The sequence below is a fragment of the Coffea arabica genome, chromosome 4e, assembly GCF_036785885.1.
Source record: "Coffea arabica cultivar ET-39 chromosome 4e, Coffea Arabica ET-39 HiFi, whole genome shotgun sequence".
In the NCBI taxonomy this organism is placed as follows: Eukaryota; Viridiplantae; Streptophyta; class Magnoliopsida; order Gentianales; family Rubiaceae; genus Coffea; species Coffea arabica.
In genome coordinates this window covers 4,775,174-4,797,158 of record NC_092317.1, presented here as the reverse complement: position 1 = coordinate 4,797,158, position 21,985 = coordinate 4,775,174, and the positions used below count along the sequence as shown (strand labels likewise).

General features: G+C 36.4%; 3 protein-coding genes across 4 annotated transcripts; 2 read left to right on the top strand and 1 right to left on the bottom strand.

Moving 5' to 3' along the window:
• Positions 1 to 37: 37 nt before the first annotated feature.
• On the bottom strand, positions 38 to 3,077 carry LOC113740586 (protein C2-DOMAIN ABA-RELATED 4). The gene is made up of 4 exons (XM_027268135.2): positions 2,849 to 3,077; positions 2,214 to 2,477; positions 1,158 to 1,253; positions 38 to 674 (listed from the first exon to the last, which is right to left on the bottom strand). The coding sequence occupies exons 2-4, from the start codon at positions 2,373 to 2,375 to the stop codon at positions 387 to 389; spliced, it is 546 nt and encodes a 181-aa protein (XP_027123936.1). The 5' UTR covers positions 2,376 to 2,477; positions 2,849 to 3,077; the 3' UTR covers positions 38 to 386.
• A 2,628-nt stretch (positions 3,078 to 5,705) lies between these two features.
• On the top strand, positions 5,706 to 8,947 carry LOC113741948 (uncharacterized). Of its 2 annotated transcripts, XM_027269622.2 has the most exons (8): positions 5,706 to 6,242; positions 6,336 to 6,412; positions 6,820 to 6,882; positions 6,956 to 7,057; positions 7,158 to 7,223; positions 8,033 to 8,111; positions 8,246 to 8,753; positions 8,850 to 8,947. In XM_027269622.2, the coding sequence occupies exons 1-7, from the start codon at positions 5,780 to 5,782 to the stop codon at positions 8,749 to 8,751; spliced, it is 1,356 nt and encodes a 451-aa protein (XP_027125423.1). In that variant the 5' UTR covers positions 5,706 to 5,779; the 3' UTR covers positions 8,752 to 8,753; positions 8,850 to 8,947. The 2 variants fall into 2 exon arrangements, with proteins under 2 accessions (XP_027125423.1, XP_027125422.1); XM_027269621.2 differs by having other exon boundaries at positions 8,246 to 8,947.
• Positions 8,948 to 11,763: 2,816 nt separating this feature from the next.
• On the top strand, positions 11,764 to 21,238 carry LOC113742100 (translocon at the outer membrane of chloroplasts 64). The gene is made up of 13 exons (XM_027269804.2): positions 11,764 to 12,362; positions 13,004 to 13,156; positions 13,742 to 13,866; positions 14,077 to 14,202; positions 14,481 to 14,663; positions 14,744 to 14,888; positions 15,459 to 15,627; positions 18,908 to 19,042; positions 19,135 to 19,335; positions 19,816 to 19,943; positions 20,024 to 20,075; positions 20,471 to 20,540; positions 20,764 to 21,238. Exons 1-13 carry the CDS (start codon positions 12,160 to 12,162, stop codon positions 20,844 to 20,846), a joined length of 1,773 nt encoding a protein of 590 aa, XP_027125605.1. The 5' UTR covers positions 11,764 to 12,159; the 3' UTR covers positions 20,847 to 21,238.
• Positions 21,239 to 21,985: the final 747 nt, after the last annotated feature.

Sequence of the window (21,985 nt, the reverse complement as noted above, 5' to 3'; positions counted from 1 at the left end):
TGGCGACAAAGACCAATTGTCTTACAAAAAAATACTATGTCTAAACACGGTGGACCAGATTAGTATATATTATCTGCAGATTCAGGACAATGTCCGCATCAAGTGCAAAGGCATCAAAAGATTCCAGTAGTTACAATCACCAGATGCCTCTAGTCTAGCAGCAAAAGGGCAAAAAAAAAAATGTAGAAAAGAAAAGAAAAACCAACAAAATTTTTCAGTGACTGAGCTACAATTCTTGTACAGACAGGTAGACAGACCACGAGATTAACATATCAAACATGGCCAGGAAACCAAACGCATCTCCAAACTGATACTGCAGCAAGCTGATACCGGGCATATAATCCACAGAGAATGGTGGATGCACCGAATTGAAGCATGCGTAAGTTCTATAACCCTTTGCCGGGAAGATCAATCCACTGAAGCTGGATTTCGACTTCACCACATTCGACATTTCTTAATCTCAGACACATATCTTGAGTAATCTTGCCATCTTTCCAGATTACACAGCTCTCTTCAGACAGGCAGTTTGTCCTCAGCGGGATCACCCTAGACACTATGGTGCCATTTGGGAGGCCATTTAGCTTCATCTTCAAAGCTTCTATAAATGCTTTGATGTCAAATTCCGCTTCTCCCATTTTGTCATCCTTGCTGAACATGTCATGATCATATACAGTCTGAAATCATGTAATCAGGATGACTGTTAAATACTGATTTCGATCGGTTTTATCAATACAAAGATGACAAACCACAATTGGTATGTTTAGTTTTGCATTCTGTCAACTGGAATGTAAAGCTTCCACTTCAACATATGCCGAGTTAAGAGCATCTTAGGGTCAAAAGTAGGAATTCAACTTAGTCACTTAGGTATCAAAGGCTCGCAGAAAATCTAATAGAGACTGTAAGACACAGACTAATCCGCAGAGGACAATACACATCTCTGAATGTAGATGAAAGGCATCATCTGAATCATTCTTACATGGAGGGATAAAATTGTTCTTCCACTGGAAGGTTTTCATATCATTCATTCATCTAGTAATACTGTTGCCACAATAGTTAGGAAAGTTGGAACTATAGAGGTGCGTACATGCCGTAACACAAAAGCAGGAAGCAGCAATAGTTTCTTCTTGATGCTCAGAGAAACAAATTCTAGTACTCACCAGCTTGACTGGAATATTTGGATCAGAGACTGAAAGAGTCAAATCTTCATTCCACTCAGGATTGACATCCTTATTAATGACACGGGTCTTCAATTTCTGCAGCAAATTGTAACATTCATCCGGCATTAGAAATTTAAAGCAGCGAGCACTACTCCATCGTAGCAATAAAATAGTCCATATGGCATGAAAGCAAGAGCACATTTCTGCAACTGTACGGGACTTGAAGTTTTTGAGCACATACAAAATCTAAAGCCGGATTATGAAGTTCATACATGTTATATATAAGGCCTCAGCAGGACTTATATATGAGGCGGTCTACAGGAAAGACACTTCAATAGTGGCAAAAAAGCCCGGACACTATGGATGTAGATTTTCACATTGTTTTCACAGATAAACCAAAGTGCCCGCCTGCCTTTAGTTAATGAATGCATTCTACAAAATGAGACTTGGTGTGGAAACAAGGCCAAAGGTATAGACGCCACCACTGCTAAGCAAAATTTAATGGCATCAGTGACAACTACGTGCATCCCAGAAACACATGTTTATTGCAGGGCAGTGCACAACAGCCCTTGATTCCAACAATCTCTAAACGCACTTTGACTGAGTAACAAGTATTTGTTTCTTCAGCAATCATGAACAGTTAGATCACCTTTCATTTATTCAAGAATCAGATCAGAGTTTGGGCTACAGAATTGCAACTAGACGTATATCTAAATAGTAAAATCCAACAGAAACAAGCATGACTTCATATCGAAAAAAACAAATGAAAAGCTCTGCAGTATTAACACTACCCTTATAAATTAGGTAAGCCCATTCCCCTCTGTCCTTCAAAGATTAAGGCCATATCCTCACTATATTTCAGGGAATTTTGCAAACATGTTAAGATCAAGAGAGCATCAAACCATATCTTAATGTCAGAATCCATGCATCAAGTCAATTGAAATGATCACAAGAGGGGGAACGAAAAAACGAATCAATAATGCAAGTCAACCACAGCAAGCAATTTAGACCATGAAAACGAAGTCCTGAAATCACAGATAGAGAATGAGGAAGGACCTGTTTACCCATCTTGACAACAACATAAGGATCACTGGTGCGAACATCTCTGACAGCAAGATTGACACCTCTCTTGACTCGAATTCTGAGCAGACCCAACAAGTTATCCATACTTGATTTTGCAGGAGGTTTTGCTAAGGCTGGTGATGTTGGTGAATCCATTTTTATTTGTAGCCTTTTCCCCTCCCTTTTATTATACTACAACCAAACTTTTTCCTACCTAGTACGCCTGCACTCTTTTGTCAGGTCAAACTCTGTCCTTGTCTGAAACCACAAATTAAACAAATAAATAATGACATTTATCACGAATTGATAATTAAATAGGTAATTAACACAACTGTTACTTTTGGTGCATGCTATAAAAACCATTGAATAATCTCACATAACTATTATACATCTTCATCCACTTTACATAACTAATATATATCCAGGCACCTTGTTAATTAATTTCATATAAACTTGGTGTTATGAATATATTCTTGTAACGCTTGTCTTTGTAATTCCAGCTTCTGTATCTATCTATCCATCCATCTTTATGCAAAAATCAAAAGGCATAACGCACAAAATCTAAGCCAAATGAGCAATAACAGAAATGAATCAAGAGAACAAATATATTTCTATCTGTAGATACTTACTCGTGACAAATAATTTATACGAATTTGGGAGGGGAAATGCCAAAATGATCTTTTGAGAAGGTTGTCCGAAGAGAGGCAATCAAGAGTGTGCAAAATACCCAGCACCAAAATGAGAAAATTCTTCTGTTTTTGGTTTTGGGATACGAATTTAGAATTTCAGACTGGGAAAGAGATTAGTTCTTAAAAAAAAAATTTATAAGCAGATTTGAGAACCGGTAATTAAGGTGATTAATGGTCAATATTTATTACGTGTGCATTCCGCATTTATTTATGAGCATTGACTCTCAGATATGCATGCCAAAAATGCAACGTGGCTGCCATATTCTAGTAACTTGTTTCACGGATTTACTCCCTTTTATCTCCCGTATCAACTGAAACTATATATGTGTTCCGTCTTTCTTTTTATTATTGAGTTTTGGGCTAATTGCTGGATTTGCTGTTCAATCAGCCACAATTATTGGAGGCAAATAGATAATTACTTATTCAGCTAAGGAGTTTTTTTTTTTTTCAATGCCACACCACCCATATCCATATGGGGTGGCAATTCACCGAGGAGGGTTATGCTGTACTGTTGCTAATATTAATTGTTTTAGAACCTGAAAAGATAATTTCCATGTTGTATGCTCTACGTTTCTTACTTGTTAATACAGTCGATTAGTAAATATCTGCACGGATCAATTTATGAAGTTGTTAGCCAAATTTATTTAAGCCGCTCAATACAATACTTGAGATAGTAGTACTGTGTTTTTTCCTCTTGAGGGGTCTTGTCCATGTGAGGGACAATTCCCAAATTCTTTTCATTCTCTTGAGGTCCTCAATACATGGAGGACATGGATGGATACATGGAGGAGTGTTTCATAAATCTAAACTCTTCTCTATGCCCCCTAGAGTCTCTATCACCATTTGATGTAACTCGGCCGCGACTTTTATTTGAGATCGAAAATGTGCCGGAAACTATCTGCCTTGGGCAACTACGGATTGGTTTGGTTCCCTTTTTTTTTTTCGGTTTTGGAATCTAATATTAAGGAGGTTCATCTTTTCTGCGGATGGTCAAAATTTCCGTCCCATCCGGATGGTTGGAGTAAATATAGACAAGGGGCCGAATAGTCATCAAGAAAACTGTTTGGAGCGATTTTGTGCAAAATGAATAAGATGTGATTTTGTATGCACACGGTATGATTCACTTTCAACAACATGTAACTATAGAATAAATTTTTGCGAGCCCCACATATATTATAAAAAACGATATACAAGATCAAATCTGAATTTCACTTTCAACAACGTGTAACTATAGAATAAATTTTTGTGAGCCCCACATATATTATAAAAAACGATATACAAGATCAAATCTGAATTTTTTTTTGTGGCCGAATCTTAGTCATGAACCTTCATAAACAATTGCCTAAAAAAAAAAACCGTAGCGAACGGTTGACAATTGTTTTTGACTGTCTGTCTACCATTCTTCTCCTCTCTCTCTCTCTCTCTCTCGGCCTATGTTTTCCGCTCCTTTCCTTTTTGCCTCAGACAAACAAGAATAGCAGTTCAACGGCACATGGCCAAAAATTTGATGATTTTTTCCCCTAATTTATGCTTGGCCTTTTGATTCACAAAGAACATACTCTATCTCAGCTTTCAAGCACGAAAAATATATGTGCACATTTGATTGTGTCTATTTTCAGCTTTACTAAATATATTTGCAGTAATTAATATTTTTGATTAGGTAATAGGTAATTTATTATATATAAAGGGCGAGATGGAGGTTTGGAGTAATTATTTTTAGTCACTTTATGTACTTTTAAATTTACCCTCATAAAAATCACTTATTGCCAAAATAATAACTGCTTTTAAGCATTATAAATATTAAACTCAAGATTAAAGTGCTTTTAGTAATGAAAATTTTATTTGAAATTAATTCGTGAAAGAGCATTTCTAAAATGCACACATATCGCGTACGCCTTTAACTCTAGTATATAAAGTGGAAGTCTTGAATTTTGACGTAAAATTTTTTTTGTCACTTTTTTGACTTCCATTTTTACTCTCGCAAAACCCTAATTTTTTGAAGTTGTTAGCCAAATTTATTAAGCTGCTCAACACTTCAGATAGTTTTTATTTTTTTTTTCAATAGGAGAGAGATAACTTTTAAGAAATCGAAAGGGAAAAGGAGGATTTGAACCGAAGACATCTACATCAGATGTGTTCATTTATATTTATGTTGATATTTTTTCTCGATCCTTGTGATTGTTTGCCAGCTGACTAATTGGTTGGAAAATCTAGCGACGGAGAAGGAAACATTAGATGCAATTTGTTTCCCATTTTGATTAATTTTCTAATAAACAAACACAAATAGCAAAATTTAAGCAACAAAGCCATTTTGGGCAAGATAAAAAAGAAAAGTGAAACGAGCCAAAAAAGTAGTTCATGTATCGTACCAATATTCATCACCTACGTAAATTGATTCATTTATATCTAGACCTCCAAAAAAAAAAAAGTAGTAAAATTCTTATGTGCATTACCCAAGTTGTTGTGATCTTTATCATTTCACTTTTTTTAAGGGTAAACAAAAAGCAAAACAATAGAATATGTTTTGTTACATTCACTTTAGACAATAAGCATAAAACAGGAGTCGCATCAAATAGTTCTAAGGATTAGATACATGGTCATACATGCAAAAACTAAACGCTAATTCGCAGATGATAATTACTTTTTTCTTTTGTATTCTTGTCCAATTTGTCAATGAGCGTGATTTGTTTCCAATGGGTGTTAAACACATAAATGAAAGATGGGCTTTTCCTCTCAAAATTTTTTTGTAGAACAATTGGGCCAAGACCCATTCTCCGTTGTAGTCTGCAACCGAAAAAGTCTCCAATCTTTACCTGTATTTTTCCCTCCAAAAAATACAAAATCCCCCCAAGAAACCACCCAACTAACCGAATGGAGCCATGGGAAGAAGCGCTTGACTTGGACGATTCCGACATCCCCTCCCTCCTCCGCCCTTGCAAGCGCCACCACCGCCAGACCTCCATTTCTGCCGCCGCAACCACAACCTCCACCTCGCTATCCCAACCAACCCTCCGACCCTGCTCTAACCGTCCCCAAACCCTAGTAATCGAAGAAGAAACAGAACAACAGCAGCACCAAGAACAGCAACGACAACAATTCTCTCGCCCTATTTCCCCTCAACGACGACGCATCATTCCTGGACCAGCCGGAGCTGTACAATCAGCGATGCTTCAGAAAAATCGTGATAGAGAGAAAGAACATTTGTTCTCTTCTCAAACCAGTGACTCTAATCCAATCCCTACTCAGGAGTATATAAGGAGAGCCGTCGAAAATGCTCCCGAATTCGACGACGATTTCAGCAGCGATCCTTGGCTGTCAGCCCTTCAATTCATCGGTATAATCCTTTAATTCTTGTGATTTATTTATTCTTAATTAGTAAGTGGCTAAGTACTGGCTGGTGTAATTAATTGGGAAATTCTGTGTATAGGCACAGTGGATGGTGTTGTACCTAGTGTACCCTTGAATTCTATCCATCAATGTGCAAATAATGGCAAGGTTGATCAGGTACTTTACTATTATCGGCTTCCATAATAATGGGAAGTTATACAAAAATTTGAAAGAAAAAAAAAAGATATTGTAAAGAAATGTATTGAATCATGAATGTACATGCTAGAGTGTAATGCACTGTCGTGATCAAATGATAAACTGGTCAGAATTTGGCAAAACAAGAATACTCCTGTAGTTGGAACCTGAACAAAGAAATGGCTAGCAAAAGAGGAGGATAGATGGGGAAAAGGTGGATTGGCGGTTGATTTAGGGGAGGATCAATAATTTACACTTCTGCTTGTTGATTGCCAATCCCAGTGTTGTATCATTAACCCGATGCCTGTGTTGTATTATTGTGCTTGTCAGTATACCCTTTTGCCAAATGAGGCAAATTTTTATTGGGCTTACTATTTATGTGTAATTAGGTTGTGGCAGTCATCAAGTCCTGCACACAAAGTAGTCTTGGCGGTTTAATGGTCACTCTGAAGGTATGGATTTGATAAGAAGCTTGTAATACAATTGGGATATGTAGTTTTACTAATGTATTTGTTTCAAGTTTAGGATCCAACAGGTACAATTTGTGCTTCTGTTCATCAGAAAGTCTTAAGTGAGAGCCACTTCGCAAAGGATTTTGTTAATGGATCAGTGTTGATACTTCAGAAGGTTGTGTGCTACTCTTTCGGTAAAGTAGAAGATTGTCCCAATGGATAAGTAATTTTGTAGTGAAATGTCTCTTTAAGGTTTCAAATTCAAACATTTTCAGGTTTCCATATTTTCCTCTTCAAAGCTGATGCATTATCTCAATATAATGCCAAGGAATCTGGTAAAGGTGTGCATTCATTCCTATGCCAACCCGCATCCTTATTTCAAATCAGTGATAATTTAAGCATTATATATGTAGTAAAGGTGCGCAATTCTTGCAGTTATATGCATCGTCTGTTTCCCTCTTGAATAATCTTGAAATCATGGCTTTCTTTATGCATGCTTAACTGGTGATGCTTTTGATGACTTTTTCTTTTAAAATTGATTTGGTTATTGTTATACGAGGAAGTAAGGGTTCTTTATACATGTTTTGGATATCTGGAGTACGTAAAATAAATGAGCTAAGTTAGTTTGGCATCCAGTTGTTTCATGTAGTCACCGATTTGCGTTCTTCGTTTTAGTTTGTGGCACATAACCTGGTTTGTCTCTTGAAATTATGAGGTATGATTGGTCTTCATCTTTCATTCCATAGGAGAATAATGCAGTGTTTTTAAGTTCAATTGTCAATTGCATGATTAACTGGTTTTAACAGAATTCATTTTTGTCAACAGAAAACCTTCATGTCCAAACTATCTATTTTGCTCCACTGTAGGGGCCTGAGTTGGTAATGACCACCTCTATGGCTTACAAACAGTTGACCTCGTAGATGTACAAGGAATTCTGTTACTGATGCTTTAACATGCTAATGTGCTTGAGTGGGCCCATTGTTGTTTAACTTCTTCCTACTTGAGAGACAGAACCTTAAAAATTTTCCTTTTCTGCTGGGATTGGAAAGGGGATGTAATTGCCTTTCGTTCAACATACTCTATTTTGTGCACTTATGAGTGCTTCCAGCTGCTTCTTTGTTTACTTTGTTGAAAAGGTTTTCATTTACAGGTCGTTAACAAGGATAATGGCCCTCCGACAGAGAAAAGCTCTCTAGCCTATTCTGTCAAACATGTTGCGCCTGGTGGTGGTAAGGCAGTGTATTTACTTGCGGCCCCTGAAGGGTCTTGTGTTTGTTGGAATGAACTTAGTCTGATGGTTTTATTATCGTTGATTACTTGCTTTTTCCCATTATATCTTTTGATTATTTGTGCTTTGGAATAGCTGGATCACCTGAGAAGAGGTCAACTCCAGAAAATGGAGCCTCAGGGGAGATGACTGATAGGATGCAACATAACATTGATGCAAGTGGGAGTTTGCACATCAATGATCAAATAGAGAGTAGAATTTTACTTAACCAGAGTTTGACATGCAGCAGCAGATTGGGCTTAAAAGCTAAACTTGTAGACAAAGAACCATCAAGTCTAAGGCAAGACGCTGCACAAGGGTTGTCTGAGGAAGCGGCAAGCAAGAGAACTGGGTACAATGAGGAAGTGGTTTCACTTGATAATGAGAGAGGGCTGAAAGTTGCTGATATAAACGAGAGGCTACATAATGACGATGTTGCGAAAAGCTTGATGACGAACCATGTTGTCCAAGAAATTCAAGAAGACAACACAGTGCAGAAGCAAAGGCAACCAGTAACTTCAGCAACCCTACCGCAGTGGACTGATGAACAGCTTGAGGAACTTTTTGCTTGTGATGATGAGGATGGTGGTTCTTACATTTGAAGGTTTTTTTGTTTTTGTCATTTTCCTTTCTATTTGAAGGAGATGGGTAAATACGCTGAGGACACGTGTAAATAAGAAGTTTTTTGCTTATGTTTCAGTATAGGCTCTATTGATATTCTGTCGGATAAGCGACTGCAGTGTTCATTACAAGAATTGAAGGCTGAGTTCAAAAGATAAAGGTGAATATCTTCACGCATTGCCATGGAAAAACAGATTGGTTAGTTTTATTGGTTTAAAGTGGTTACGTCTGATACCGAGCACCTGTTTGCATTGGATCGCCAACTAAAAGTATTTTGTTAATGTCTTCTTGGTGTGAACTCCAATATATTAGTTATGCTATTAATTGCTCTTCTTATTACTCCCTCCCTTTTTTTATAACTGACGTTTAAGGTTTTGCACACCAATTAAGAAAAGTTTTTCATTGTTTAAATCTATACACTACTTTCCTTTTGTACCCTCATTAATTGTCCAATTCACCCATGTTTTCTCTCACTAGATTATTAAATGGTGCTATTTTACTAGGTCAAAAGCAATGCAAACTAACTCCCACCAATTATGAAAAGAGAGATAAAAGGGTAAAATTGTGAAAAAATAATTAATGTTGCATGGGGATAATAAAACGACAGATAAAAGTACTTAAGAGCAAATTTCTTAAACGTCAGTTATAAAAAAAGGGAGGGAGTATATATTAAGACAGACCGATGAATGGATTAAGTTTGTGTTTCCCGAAACTGTTATATGCTATTGAAGATAGATTTACCAGACGCGTTTTGGTAAAGGAGGAACAGAAAGGCAGTTCAAGGAAGGACTAAAATTTAAAAAAAAAAGAATAAAAAATCAACCACAACATCTCTCATAATCTGAGAACTAGGTAGTACGAATGTGGGTCAAACAAATGTAACTAACGGAGTCTCATCGCGAAATTCGAGGTTTTATTGGGATTTGGGACGGAGGGATTTGACGAAAGACTTGAAATCCTTTCAAATTTCTTTTGTTATTTACATTATTATTTATGAGTAGAGGTGGCAAAATGGGCGGGATGGGCGGGATTTGCTTGGGTTTGAGATGGAACCGAGTCATATGGGTTTGGGCCCAACCTTACCCATATGTGTTTTGGGACTAACTTGGGCGGGATCATTTTGGGATGGGTTTAGATTGATCCCGCCCAATACCCAAATCCATTTTCTACATATTTTTTTTCCTTTAATTCATTTTTTATTTTTATATAATTTTAATATTTTTGATTTATTAAATTTCTTTTAGTTTTATTAAATAAACATGCAAGTGCTTTATACTCAAGATTCCCACCAAAAATTGGATTAACAAATAAAGGAAAAGATAGATATACAGCCATATTCCAACATATATCAAGATGACCAAGGTTCTTAGGATGTTGAATATTTATCCTTATCATTGTCCAAGGATGACAGGTCTAAACTAACTGAAATGCTGGAAATTCTTGTGGATAATGACTAGGAAGACTACTAGATTATATTCGCTGGTATGACTATAAAAATTGTTAAAGATAATTTTTGAATCTAAGATTCCGTTTGGATTGACTTTTTTTTTCAAAAAATAAGTTTTTCAAATACAATGTTACAGTAATATACAATAACTCAAGAAACATCCCATCCATATTAATATATCAAATATTTCAAAAAAAATTTATAGTAAAAATTTTTCATATACACTGCTACAATAAAATATTTCAAAAACACCTACCAAAAACAGCTAATCCAAACGGAGCCCTTGCCATTTGAGCCCAATGGGTACCCAAGTATTTCCCATCCTTTCCCATTCATTAATGGGTATAGTTGGGATGTGTCCCAACTTAAACCCAATACCAAATTATAATACCCATCCCGCCCAAAGTTCCTTTGGGCATGGGTAGCCCATTGGGACTTGGGACAAATTGCCAGCTCTATTTATGAGGTATTTAAATTTATAAGTTATTAATTATTTTAGTAATTAAAATATATTTTAATAGTTGATGTGTTGCAAACCCAAAAATCTATTAAGAAATCCAAATAATTAGATTGGTCTAAAATGAACTTCAAATTCTTTGTTAAATTTTTCAATCCAAATGGAGCCATAGACTTCAATAGCCAATGCACAATAGCAGCACTTTGCGGTATCAAATCCAAGCTCGACAAAAAGGGAAATTGATATAATATGTACTAGTATTAAGTAGGGGGCTTTAGTTGGATTAAATAGCTTAGACAAAATTGCCTAAACGAAAATAACTACAATATTGAACATCTCGTTGGGATGGGAAGGATAGAGTGTTAGAGGCTCTTTTAAAAATGTTAATATCATTTTTCTCTCGTTATTACAAAAGAATTTTACCTATAATCTTCTTGAGTAACTATTTTGTTTGGATTGCACATTATTTGTAATTTATTTATATATATTGATTTGTTTGCCTCATCAGTATATTTTTCAATCACATTAAAAAAGTATCATAATATTTTTTTCAAAAAATTATTTCAAATAATCTCCTATTCAAATAGGAGAGTTGGATTGGATGGTAAAATGAGAAGAATTGTAAATAGAAGATCTTAATCCAAGACCTTTTACTCAAATAAAAAAAAAATGAAAAAAGGACCTCATTAGCTGCTCTAGTAACTTTTTCTTTAAATACTTCTCTACTTTGCACGCCCCCCAAATGGAACCAAAACACGAAATCCGAGAGTAATAGTCCAATGGCAAGGGAATTCACATCATTAAAAAAGTGTCTCTTTCCATCAAATAAAGACTTGAAAAAAAAAAGGGCCACTGATACATTAAAATATATCCTGGCAATTCATTTAATCTGAACTCATTATTATCAAAAAATTCTATATGTTCTGCACCAATTTCCCCTTGTAATTTCACTTTTTCTTCCAAGTTCATCAAAACATAGAAAAAGTATTTACCAAGTTTAATTACTTATTTCTATAATTGAACATGCTTGTTTTTATTTCTACATTGGGGTACATTTGAAATTTTTTAAAAGTACTCAGGTGGTTATATAGTGGAAGATTTCATTGAACACTTGGATATCTTCTCCTTCCCCAGCTGTGCCACTAGCATTTCTAGGTTTACTCCTTCAACCCCTACTGTTCTATCTTCTATCCTCTTCACCAAAACCTCCAAAACCCAAAAGAGAAGAAGCAATCTAGGTTTCCACTCCCCCCACCCCCCAATGGGAAAAAAATAGCCAAAAAAAAGAAGAAAAAGAAGTAATCTTTACTACGTTATTAGCGATTACAAATCTTCAATATAATCAAAAGGGTTCCTAAGCGTCCAAATTTTGTCAACTCTCTTGCAACCTATCGATTAGTATCATCACCTTAAAAGTGAACTATTATTGTGAACGGAAAGCATAACAGTATAAATTGTTATCCGGGCTTCTTTTTGTTTGTTTAAATGGGTTCCCCACAAGCAAATTTGTGGGTGTTATTGGGTTTAGGATTAGCTGGGATTCTAATAATGACCAGGAAGTTGAAGAAAGCGGTGAAAGCTGATTTTGGGGCGTTTGTGGAACGGCTTCAGCTATTGCCGCCCCCTCCTCCGCCGCCTCCCAAGGCCCCTCACCCTCTAACGGGCCTAACTTTTGCCGTCTCTGACGTGTAAGCTTCTCAATTTACTAGCTTGCCGTGACTCCCTTCTAATGATTGTTCTTTTCTTTTTGTATTTCTTGCCTCTTCGACTGTTAAAGCTGACAAATATTAAAGATTTTTACTGGGAAAAATTTGACTCTTGATTCAACCTGATTGTTCAACAAGAGGGATATTGGTGAATTGGCTTTCAGTTTGTCTCTCTTATGCTTATCTTCAATCTTCTGGTTTTGGTATTGTGTTTGAAACTCTTGTGGTTCGGTGAGATTGGAATTAATGTAGTATTTAAGTAAATTTTGAGTTTTACTGCATTGTGTTCACTTCCGTTGCATTCTTTGATGCTGTAATTTAAGTTTTTAATCATTTATAGTATAATGATTGCAAGCGGAAAAGAATATGGAGTAATTGGATTATTGTGGAGTGCGGTGAGCTACAATTAGTTGAAAAAAGGCTTTACTGAGTAAAGTGATATGCTTCTTGTTTCTAATTGTTTGTTTTTTCAAGGTTTATTGTTGGATGTTTATGATGATTTGCATGTACTGAAGTTTATGCCATTGTACCCCTCTGCGGCAATGTCCTAAAGTTATATCCGAAAACTGGAGCTTGTTATATTCTCATCTCATCACTAAGCTGTTTTCCAATCTTAACTGCAGATTTGATGTTGAAGGGTCTATTACTGGATTTGGCAATCTGGATTGGGCGAAAACCCATGAGGCTGCTTCTCAAACATCTCCAGTGGTTTCTGCCCTGGTTGAAGGAGGTGCCTCATGTACAGGGAAAACTGTTGTGGATGATATGGCATTTGGGTTTGTACTTGATCTCTGTGGAATGTGATTTAATTGCTGTGACGGTTTTGAACACTTCATTTATGTTTGGCAGAAATGGACTATATAACATGAAATATTGTGTAGGAATGTACACATGATTGCACGCAAGAAGAATGTGTTACTTTGATGGAAAAGCATAAAAGTAAGATTAAACTAGAAAGTGTCATATTCTTGGTGAAGCATTACAATGGACTTTCAAGTTTAGAAACACGATTGACTAAAAGTTTTCCAGAGATTGGGAGACATATTATACACAGAACAGCAGTTCAGATGCACAAGTCATGCGATGAATAAGTGGTTTAGTGGCTAGTAAATGTGCTGAAGATTGTGAATTTGACTTGGTGATTTGGCTGGTTTTTAAGAATGCTGATGATCTGTGGTTGTCATGACTTATAATTTTCAGTGTGTACTTATTAATGAGTTTTATCATTAGCAATCACTGTCCTATTAGCAGCATGTTTATCACTTGCTAGTTGGGCAACACCAAGGATTTGTAAAGTTTCTTGAAGGTTCTGGTTGAGGTTTTAACTAATTTATGGTTTCGTCTGGCATGCTATCATGCAGTGTCAGTGGAGAAAATAAGCATTATGACACACCAACCAATCCTGCCGCTTCTGCAAGAACTCCAGGAGGATCATCTAGTGGAGCTGCTGTAGCTGTGGCTGCCGACCTCGTTGATTTTTCCTTAGGTGAGCTGCTTGTGATTTTGAAGTCACAATCTTCCCTCTTTGGCATGCAAGGGATTATGCAGTAGCTATGTGCCATGTTCTAAACTTCTGCTGCCACATATTTGGTGGCTTTTGCTGGGTGCCATTGGCAGATCTGTTGCTTTGTTTTCTTTGTCTCTTAATCACTTGCTCTTTGGTATTTTATATTTACACTTAACTAGCTATGTGCAGGTATCGATACAGTTGGTGGTGTGAGAGTTCCTGCTGGGTATTGTGGGGTATTCGGGTTTAGACCCTCTCATGGGACTGTTTCTCAGCTGGGAGTACTTCCTGTTTCAGCAAGCCTTGATGCTGTTGGTAAGTGATCATTTGTTTTTGTCTTTGCAAGCTTTTGATATAAAATCTTACTATCTTAAAAGGGGGAGTTGCACATAGTTAATTGGTGTTTGCATCAGCATGATGACTTTGGCTTTTATGTTTTTCAATATGACCATATCTTTATAGAAGGCCCAGATCTTGTATTTTTTGTTTCAGTGATTTAAACAAATAACAGGGTGAAGTTGGTGTCACAAATCTGGGCTTGATGCTAAATTTGGTGTGCTTTTCTGATTAACTTTTGTGAATCATTTTGGCAGGATGGTTTGCTAAAGATCCCACTATATTACGTCGTGTGGGACATGTGCTGCTGCAGGTTCCTTATACTGTCTCACGAAGCCCCAGGAGTATTGTAGTAGCTGATGACTGTTTTAACCTATTGAATAGTTCTGCTGATCGAGTTAGTCAGGCTGTGGTAAAATCTGTTGAGAAGTTATTTGGAAGTAAGTTTGAGTTATTCTACTTGTTATATTATGATCCTTTGATTACAGTTTGCCTAGTTTCTGAGATGCTTCTCCTTCAGGACAAGTGTTAAGACATGAGAATCTTGGTGACTATTTAAGCTCAAAAGTTCCAAGCTTGAAAGCATTTCAGAGTGAGAAATCAAATGGTGAAGTAAAATCCTCTGTCATACGGCTGTTAGCAAATATTATGCGGATGCTAAAGCGGTGAGCTTGCTAAACTGATGCTAGTAACTATGGCTGCTAGTCTTCTCTACCCCTTCTCTGTGTGTGTGTGTGTGGCCTTGCATGTGTGTGAGCACATGCATGCTTGGGGTAACATCATATTGGTTGCATATGTTGAGACTAAACTTGATGATATGACTAAATTATGAAGCAGGGTTAGATATTGAAGATGTTGTCTTCATCCTTTATATTTTTTCTTGGCACACAGGAATTACATCCAGTGTGTGCTGCTTTTTTCTGCCCCTTCTTCCAACCCTTTACTATTGTCGTCCTATGTGTATCATCTTCTTTGTCTTTTTATGCATGTGATTAGCCCTTTGGGAATTAGCTTGTCTTTTAATACACGTGATTATCCCTTTAGGAATTAGCGATATCGTCTTCATTTTTACTTTTATCAATTCATTTGTTAAAAGAATTTGGTCCATATGGATTCCCTTGGTTGGGCTGTATCATTTACCAAATTGAACATGCTGATCTTTACCTCCAAGATCCTGTAGTTTGCTGAAGTACTTGATTAAACTTATTAATGCAATGCGTGCTTCATGTGCACAGATATGAATTTAAGCAGTATCACGATGAATGGATCAAATCCGTGAAACCCACTTTAGACCCTGTTATCTCAGTGCAATTGCAACAAGACCTGGATATGGCAGAAGCAGAAATTGAAAACTGCCATGCAGTGAGGGATGAAATGCGTTCAGCTCTAAATTTCCTTCTGAAGGTATTGATTTAATAGACCTTAAGTGGATTGAGTTGCTAAAGATCAACATGAGTACTTGATTTCCAATTACGTATCCATTGCTTGTAAGACTTCTTTCCTGGTGCATCTGATTTCATATTTTTCTTCTTCTTTTGGGAAAGTTTTTATTTTTCTGGTTCTATTTGGCTGGCCCCTTTCGAATATTCTCCCCCTGTTGTAATTCCTTTTTTTGAGATTTACTTCTGATTGACATTCTTGATACAGATTACATTTCACATTTAAAACACATTATAGTGCTTGTCAATGTTTTATCAAGATTTGTCCTTATTAATGTCTAAATTTTCCTGATAAGAAGATCTCGGTTTTGGTGTCTGTACGTGTTCTGTTGTTTGTTCATCTTTGATGTGCATTAATTTTCATATATAGGAAAGTCTTGCAGTCTATGTTACTTGGACTCTTCACTTTGGCGCCCTGCGTGCCTGTGTTCCACTCTTCATTTTACATTAGAGCAGCCATGTCAGTAGGACTTAGATGCCGAGTCCTGAGTAACATAGCTTGCAGTTGTTCAAACTATGCTTCTTGGCAACTTAATAATTTTCACTTTCAAGGATCTTTACCTCTAGCAGAGAAAGTTTTTTTAGTGCTTAAACATAGGCTGCTAAATATTTGTACTCATATTTGATAAATGCTAATTTGTGCCTAAGTGTTCACAAGCTATTTGACTCTTTATAATACGAGTAATGATGATCTACACAGTGAGTTGCATAATGTTGTTAACATGAACTTATTCTGTATTTTGGATCACAGATGAATACAAATTTGACTCTTTAGATGTCTTTTGTCCTGTAGTTACATTCAGAGATGCTCTTTTTTCATTTTCAAGGGTTAATTTTGCTGTATCATAACATTACCATGTAAACTTAGAAAAATGGAGAGAAAAATACTCTTTTTCATCTCATTCTTGGACTACACAATATACAAATATATATACACAAGTGGATACTATAATCATATGATACTATAATCATACTATTACCTAATTAATATATGATACTATAATCACATGATACTATAATCATATGATACTATAATCAATCAAATCTAATCTCTCCTAATATTTACAATATCAAATCTTTCCATAATATCAGATTACATATCTTCAACTGGCCCCAGGAAATTGACTAACAGAGAAACAAGAAATTTACGTGGTTCGGTCAAATTGATCTACGTCCACGGGCGAAGGGGTAGCAGATTTACTATAACAGAAAGAGAGTACAAAAGAGAGAGTACAAAACCTTAAAAAATAATTCCCAGGTCCAAAAGGCACCTAAACTAAAAACACAAAAGAGCCTAAATAGCACTAAATGCTTAATGGAGGCCCATGACTTACTCTTTTGGTTTGATGCCAAACCAAAACCTCTCTTAAACTGGGGCGTGGGCCCCCTAAAAACTCTCTTGGATTGGTACATATGGCACTTGGGCTGGTACGCTTAGCACGTTTAAACTCACTTAAGTCCACTATATTTATATCTACCACGAAGAGAGATTTCTTTGTTAAACTCCCGATGTGGGATACAAAGACACACTCAACAAATCTCTACCTTGGCGTGTATCCAACATCGGCAAATAACAGACGAATAACAAACAAGCTCCACCTTCTCCATAAAAGCATGAACATAGTAATCTTGCTCCACCTTCTTCTCAACACACTTAACGAGTTCCAACAGGCCAAATAACTATTCTTCAATACCCAACTGAACTCCAACGAATTTTTTTTTCTTCACTCTCTGTAGCACCCAAAATCTGTTATTGTTATTAAGAACCCAAAATTTGACAATGACCCAAAACCTGAAGCTCTGATGCCAATTTCCTGGGGCCAGACCTAACAAATTGGTATCAGAGCTTCAGGCTCTATTATTAGTATGTCTTTTGACGTGACCCTATTGAGTCACTTTTAGGTCGTGACCCTATTGAGTCACTTTTGGATTTTTCTTGTGTGAATCTCTGTTATCAGTTTGTCTTTTGACGTGACCCTAATGAGTCACTTTTAGGTCGTGACCCTATTGAGTCACTTTTGAGAAGAAGGTGGGACAAGATTACCATGTTCGTGATTTTTAACCCGTTGGGATCTGTTGAACCTTTTGTGGGATTTGACCCGTTGGGACCTGTTGAGCCTTTGCATCTTGGTTCGTTGGTGGCTCGTTGTGGTTCGTTGGGACTTTTGTGGTTCATTGAGATCCGTTGGGACTTTTACGGAGAAGGTGGAACTTGTTTGATATTTGTCTACTATTTACCGATGTTGGATACACGCCAAGGTGGAGATTTGTTGAGTATGTCATTGTATCCCACATCAAAACTTTTATAAAGAAATATCTCATTTTGGTGGTTATAAATATAGTGGAGTTAAGTGAGTTTAATTGTGCTAAGGGCACCACCCCAAGTGCCATGTGCACCAGTCCAAGAGAGTTTTGAGGAGCCCGCGCCCCAATCTGAGAGGAGTTTTGGTTTGGCATTAAACCTCATGGGCCTTTGGGCCATTAAGCATCTAGTGCTATACCCACCCGTTGATGGGGAAGAGAAGACGGTTTGGCTAAGGGAAGATACAAAATTATTTTTGCACCAGTCATGTGAGAACTGGAGAACAGTTAGTTGATATCTTCACTAAGCCTCTAAATGGTCCGAGAATTTATTACATTTGTGGCAAGATGGGCATGATTAATATCTATGCTCCATCTTGAGGGGGAGTGTTGAAGATATGTAATCTGATATTATGGAAAGATTTGATATTGTAAATATTAGGAAAGATTAGATTTGATTGATTATAGTATCATATGATTATAGTATCATGTGATTATAGTATCATATATTAATTAGGTAATAGTATGATTATAGTATCATATGATTATAGTATCCACTTGTGTATATATATTTGTATATTGTGTAGTCCAAGAATGAGATGAAAAAGAGTATTTTTCTCTCCATTTTTTCTAAGTTTACAGTTACATTCAGAGAGACTCACGTTTCATTTTGAAGGGTTAATTTTGCTGTATAATGACATTATCACTTTTGAAAGACAGATTTGCATAAGCTTGTATCTTACATACTTTGTACCTATTGAACTTGCTTTTCAACTTGTGGCCACATCTAACGTTTATTGTCCAACACCAATATTTTCATCCTGACTCCAACAAGTGCGCTTTAAGCAGTTGGCTAAAATTAACTTTTGATACTTCTTAGCATGATTTTATGGATGCTGATGATTTACTTAGGCCCTTTTGCTTTGTATGGATGATTTGAACAGGATGATGGTATTTTAGCCATTCCAACTACTTCTGAGCCTCCTCCGAAACTTGGTTCAAAGGAAACTTTATCAGAGGACTACCAGATTCGTGCTACTATGCTGACGAGCTTAGTCAGCATGTCAGGTTGCTGTCAGGTTAGGTTCTCTCCCGTGCATGAGAATTGTGTTTAAGCTGATTGTGGGCTCATGGTTTCCTCAAACTCTCTTTTTCCCTTCCGATTTAATAGGTTGCAGTACCATTGGGATTTAATGAGAAATGTCCAGTTTCAATTTCCTTAATAGCCAGGCATGGAGGTGATCGCTTCCTGCTGGATACAGTGCAGACAATGTATGGGGTCCTACAGGAGCAGGCTGATATAGTTACAAAGACAAAATCATCTAAAAATGCTGTTAGTCAGGAAACATCAGCTGAGATGGCCAAAGAGAAGGTATACCAAAGATTCTTACCACTTCATTTTCTATTTGAAGGCCAATTTCACGTTATTTCTGCCACAAAACTCGGTTAATTGTTGTGTCTGTTGTAGACAATTCAAATTTCTGAAAGTGCTGAGGCAACAAAAAGGTTTTCAGTGAAAATCAAGAGAGAACCTTGGAGAGGGTGCTGTTTTAACACCAACCCTAATGTTTAATTTGGAGAACTAAGCCACAGGCATCGCTTTAAGATTTTCAAAGCATGAATGCGGATAAAATATGCGAAGGAAATAAATTGGTAGCACTCTCAGGATCCTTAATTTGCTGATTATATATTTCTTGCCATGCCTCATTAGACCAAGCAATTATGCCAACAGTAATTTTTTCTGGATTCCTGCAGTATTCTGCTTGCTTTCGTGGATTTCTGTTTGTTGTGCTTAGATTCGTAAAACTGAAACATGGGTGTAAGATATGGGTACATGAAATTTTTATTTCAGGGTAACCAAGCATTTAAAGATAGGCAGTGGCAAAGGGCAATTGTATTCTACACAGAAGCTATCAAGCTCAATGCTAAAAATGCAACATACTATAGTAATCGGGCAGCTGCATATTTGGAATTGGGAAGGTATTGCTTTATGTAAAGAATGCTCAGATATTCATCTGTGTCTGTCTCTTTTTGTAGTTTTAACTTCTCGTCTGATACAGCTTCATCCAAGCGGAGGCAGATTGTACCAATGCCATTGATCTTGATAAGAAGGTAAATCTACTCTGTCTCTTTGTGCGTGCATTTGTTAATTAATACCAAAGAAATTTATTTGAACGCTTGTATCTCTTAAGTATTTGGTCTGTGGAAGATAAAGATAAAACTAATACCATGTAACTCTAAAATCTGGGAGCTTTCCAACTCTTTTTTTTTTTGGTTTTAAATTCTCTCTCTTTTTCGGGTCCTTTTATGTTCTTGTCTTTTTCAGAGATCTTTTTTGTAATTTTTTTTGTTTAAATTCTTTCTCCTTTTTGGGTCCTTATATGTTCTTGTTGTGATCACAGATTCTTTAGTTTTTTTTGGCATTCTGTGTTCTTAACTGTGTTAATTACGCCGCTGATAGATGTTTGAAGTAGCATGTGATGTATTTTGTTGCCATAAATTTGCAGAATGTAAAAGCGTATCTAAGGAGAGGCACTGCAAGGGAAATGCTAGGTTATTATAAGGAAGCAACAGAAGGTGAGTCTGACATTTAAGCTAACAGCTTGTCCTCTTTCTGACCATGAAGCAATAGAACTTCAGGTTCTGGCTGTTGTTCTTCTCTTGGTTCTGGGGATAAATTACATGGGAGTTTTTTGTGAATCTTATTACTTGTTAGATAAGCTTTCTTTACTTGCTTTTTTCCATTCATCTTATCTCATGTGTTTACTTATTACTATCATTATATTTCTCTAACTTGCAGATTTCAGATATGCTCTAGTTCTGGAGCCAAATAACAAGAGAGCAGCCCAGTCTGCTGAGCGGTTGAGGAGGTTGTTTCCTTAAGTGAATAGGCTGCAAGCAGATTTCAAGAAGCAGGCTGAGAGGTGTCATTCTTATACACGTACGTTGGGGAATACACAAAAGTACATCTGATCAAATATTCTGGATCTCGGTATTCCTCTTGTCACACAGGATTACTCAGAGAGATGAGGAATTCTTGTTTGATTTTGTCATTAGATTTAAGCAGATGGTAGTTGCATGTACTTGAATGAGTTTTGTAAGTATGGGCGTGATCTTTGTCTACTTATATATGCATTCATTCCAAAAGTAACTCCATAGATGAGCTGGAGTTTTTGTGCTAGGCTTTTTGTAAGTCTAATCAAAATTTTTGCAGCAATTACTTCGTTCACAATGTGGTTATCAATCATAATAATTCTTTCAAAGTGTTCATGAAATGGTGAGTAAAATGAACCATTAAATTAATGGTAAAGGAGGGAGGACATATTATTGTGTTTCAGGGATCTTCATAATTCAATACAGTGCTGGTTCAACAGAATGTAGATATGGTTTATGTTTTAGTGTATGCTAAATGATACTAGTCTTTTTTCTAGTCATTAGCTGAGCTACCGGGCAATTAAAAGAAAGGTCCATTTCATAATTGCTCATGGTGTGCGGTAACTATTACTCGTTTAAGGGGTAAATTATCAAAATGGTTACTTTTACTTATTTAAATTTATATTATAGGCCAAATTGTCGAAATGGTTCTAAATTTTGTCTGCCTTTGGCCCTTCAACTTTCTAAAAGTATTATATTGTACCCCTGAATTTTTTTTTACCCTTCCATAATTTCAGCCTTTACTTATTACGCAGTAGACACCCTAGAGTACATCAGTGCAAGTCGTCAGTTGTCCTAATGTAATACCACCTATAAAGTTTCGTGTCTTTTCCTTCTTTGTTCAAGAATGTATTTAGCATTGCTTTCAAAAAAATAATGTATTTAGCATTACATACCCATAAAAAAGAATCGAGTTTAAAATCTCAAATAATTCACGATATTTCTTCACAACCTCTCAACGAAAATGTCTTGTTTGATTGGATGAATTAGAAATGATCTACTCTTGATGCTTGTCGAATAAAAATCATCACAAAACTCTGTTTCAAATACATCGTTTTTAAAAATTTAAATACATGTCTAATTACTTA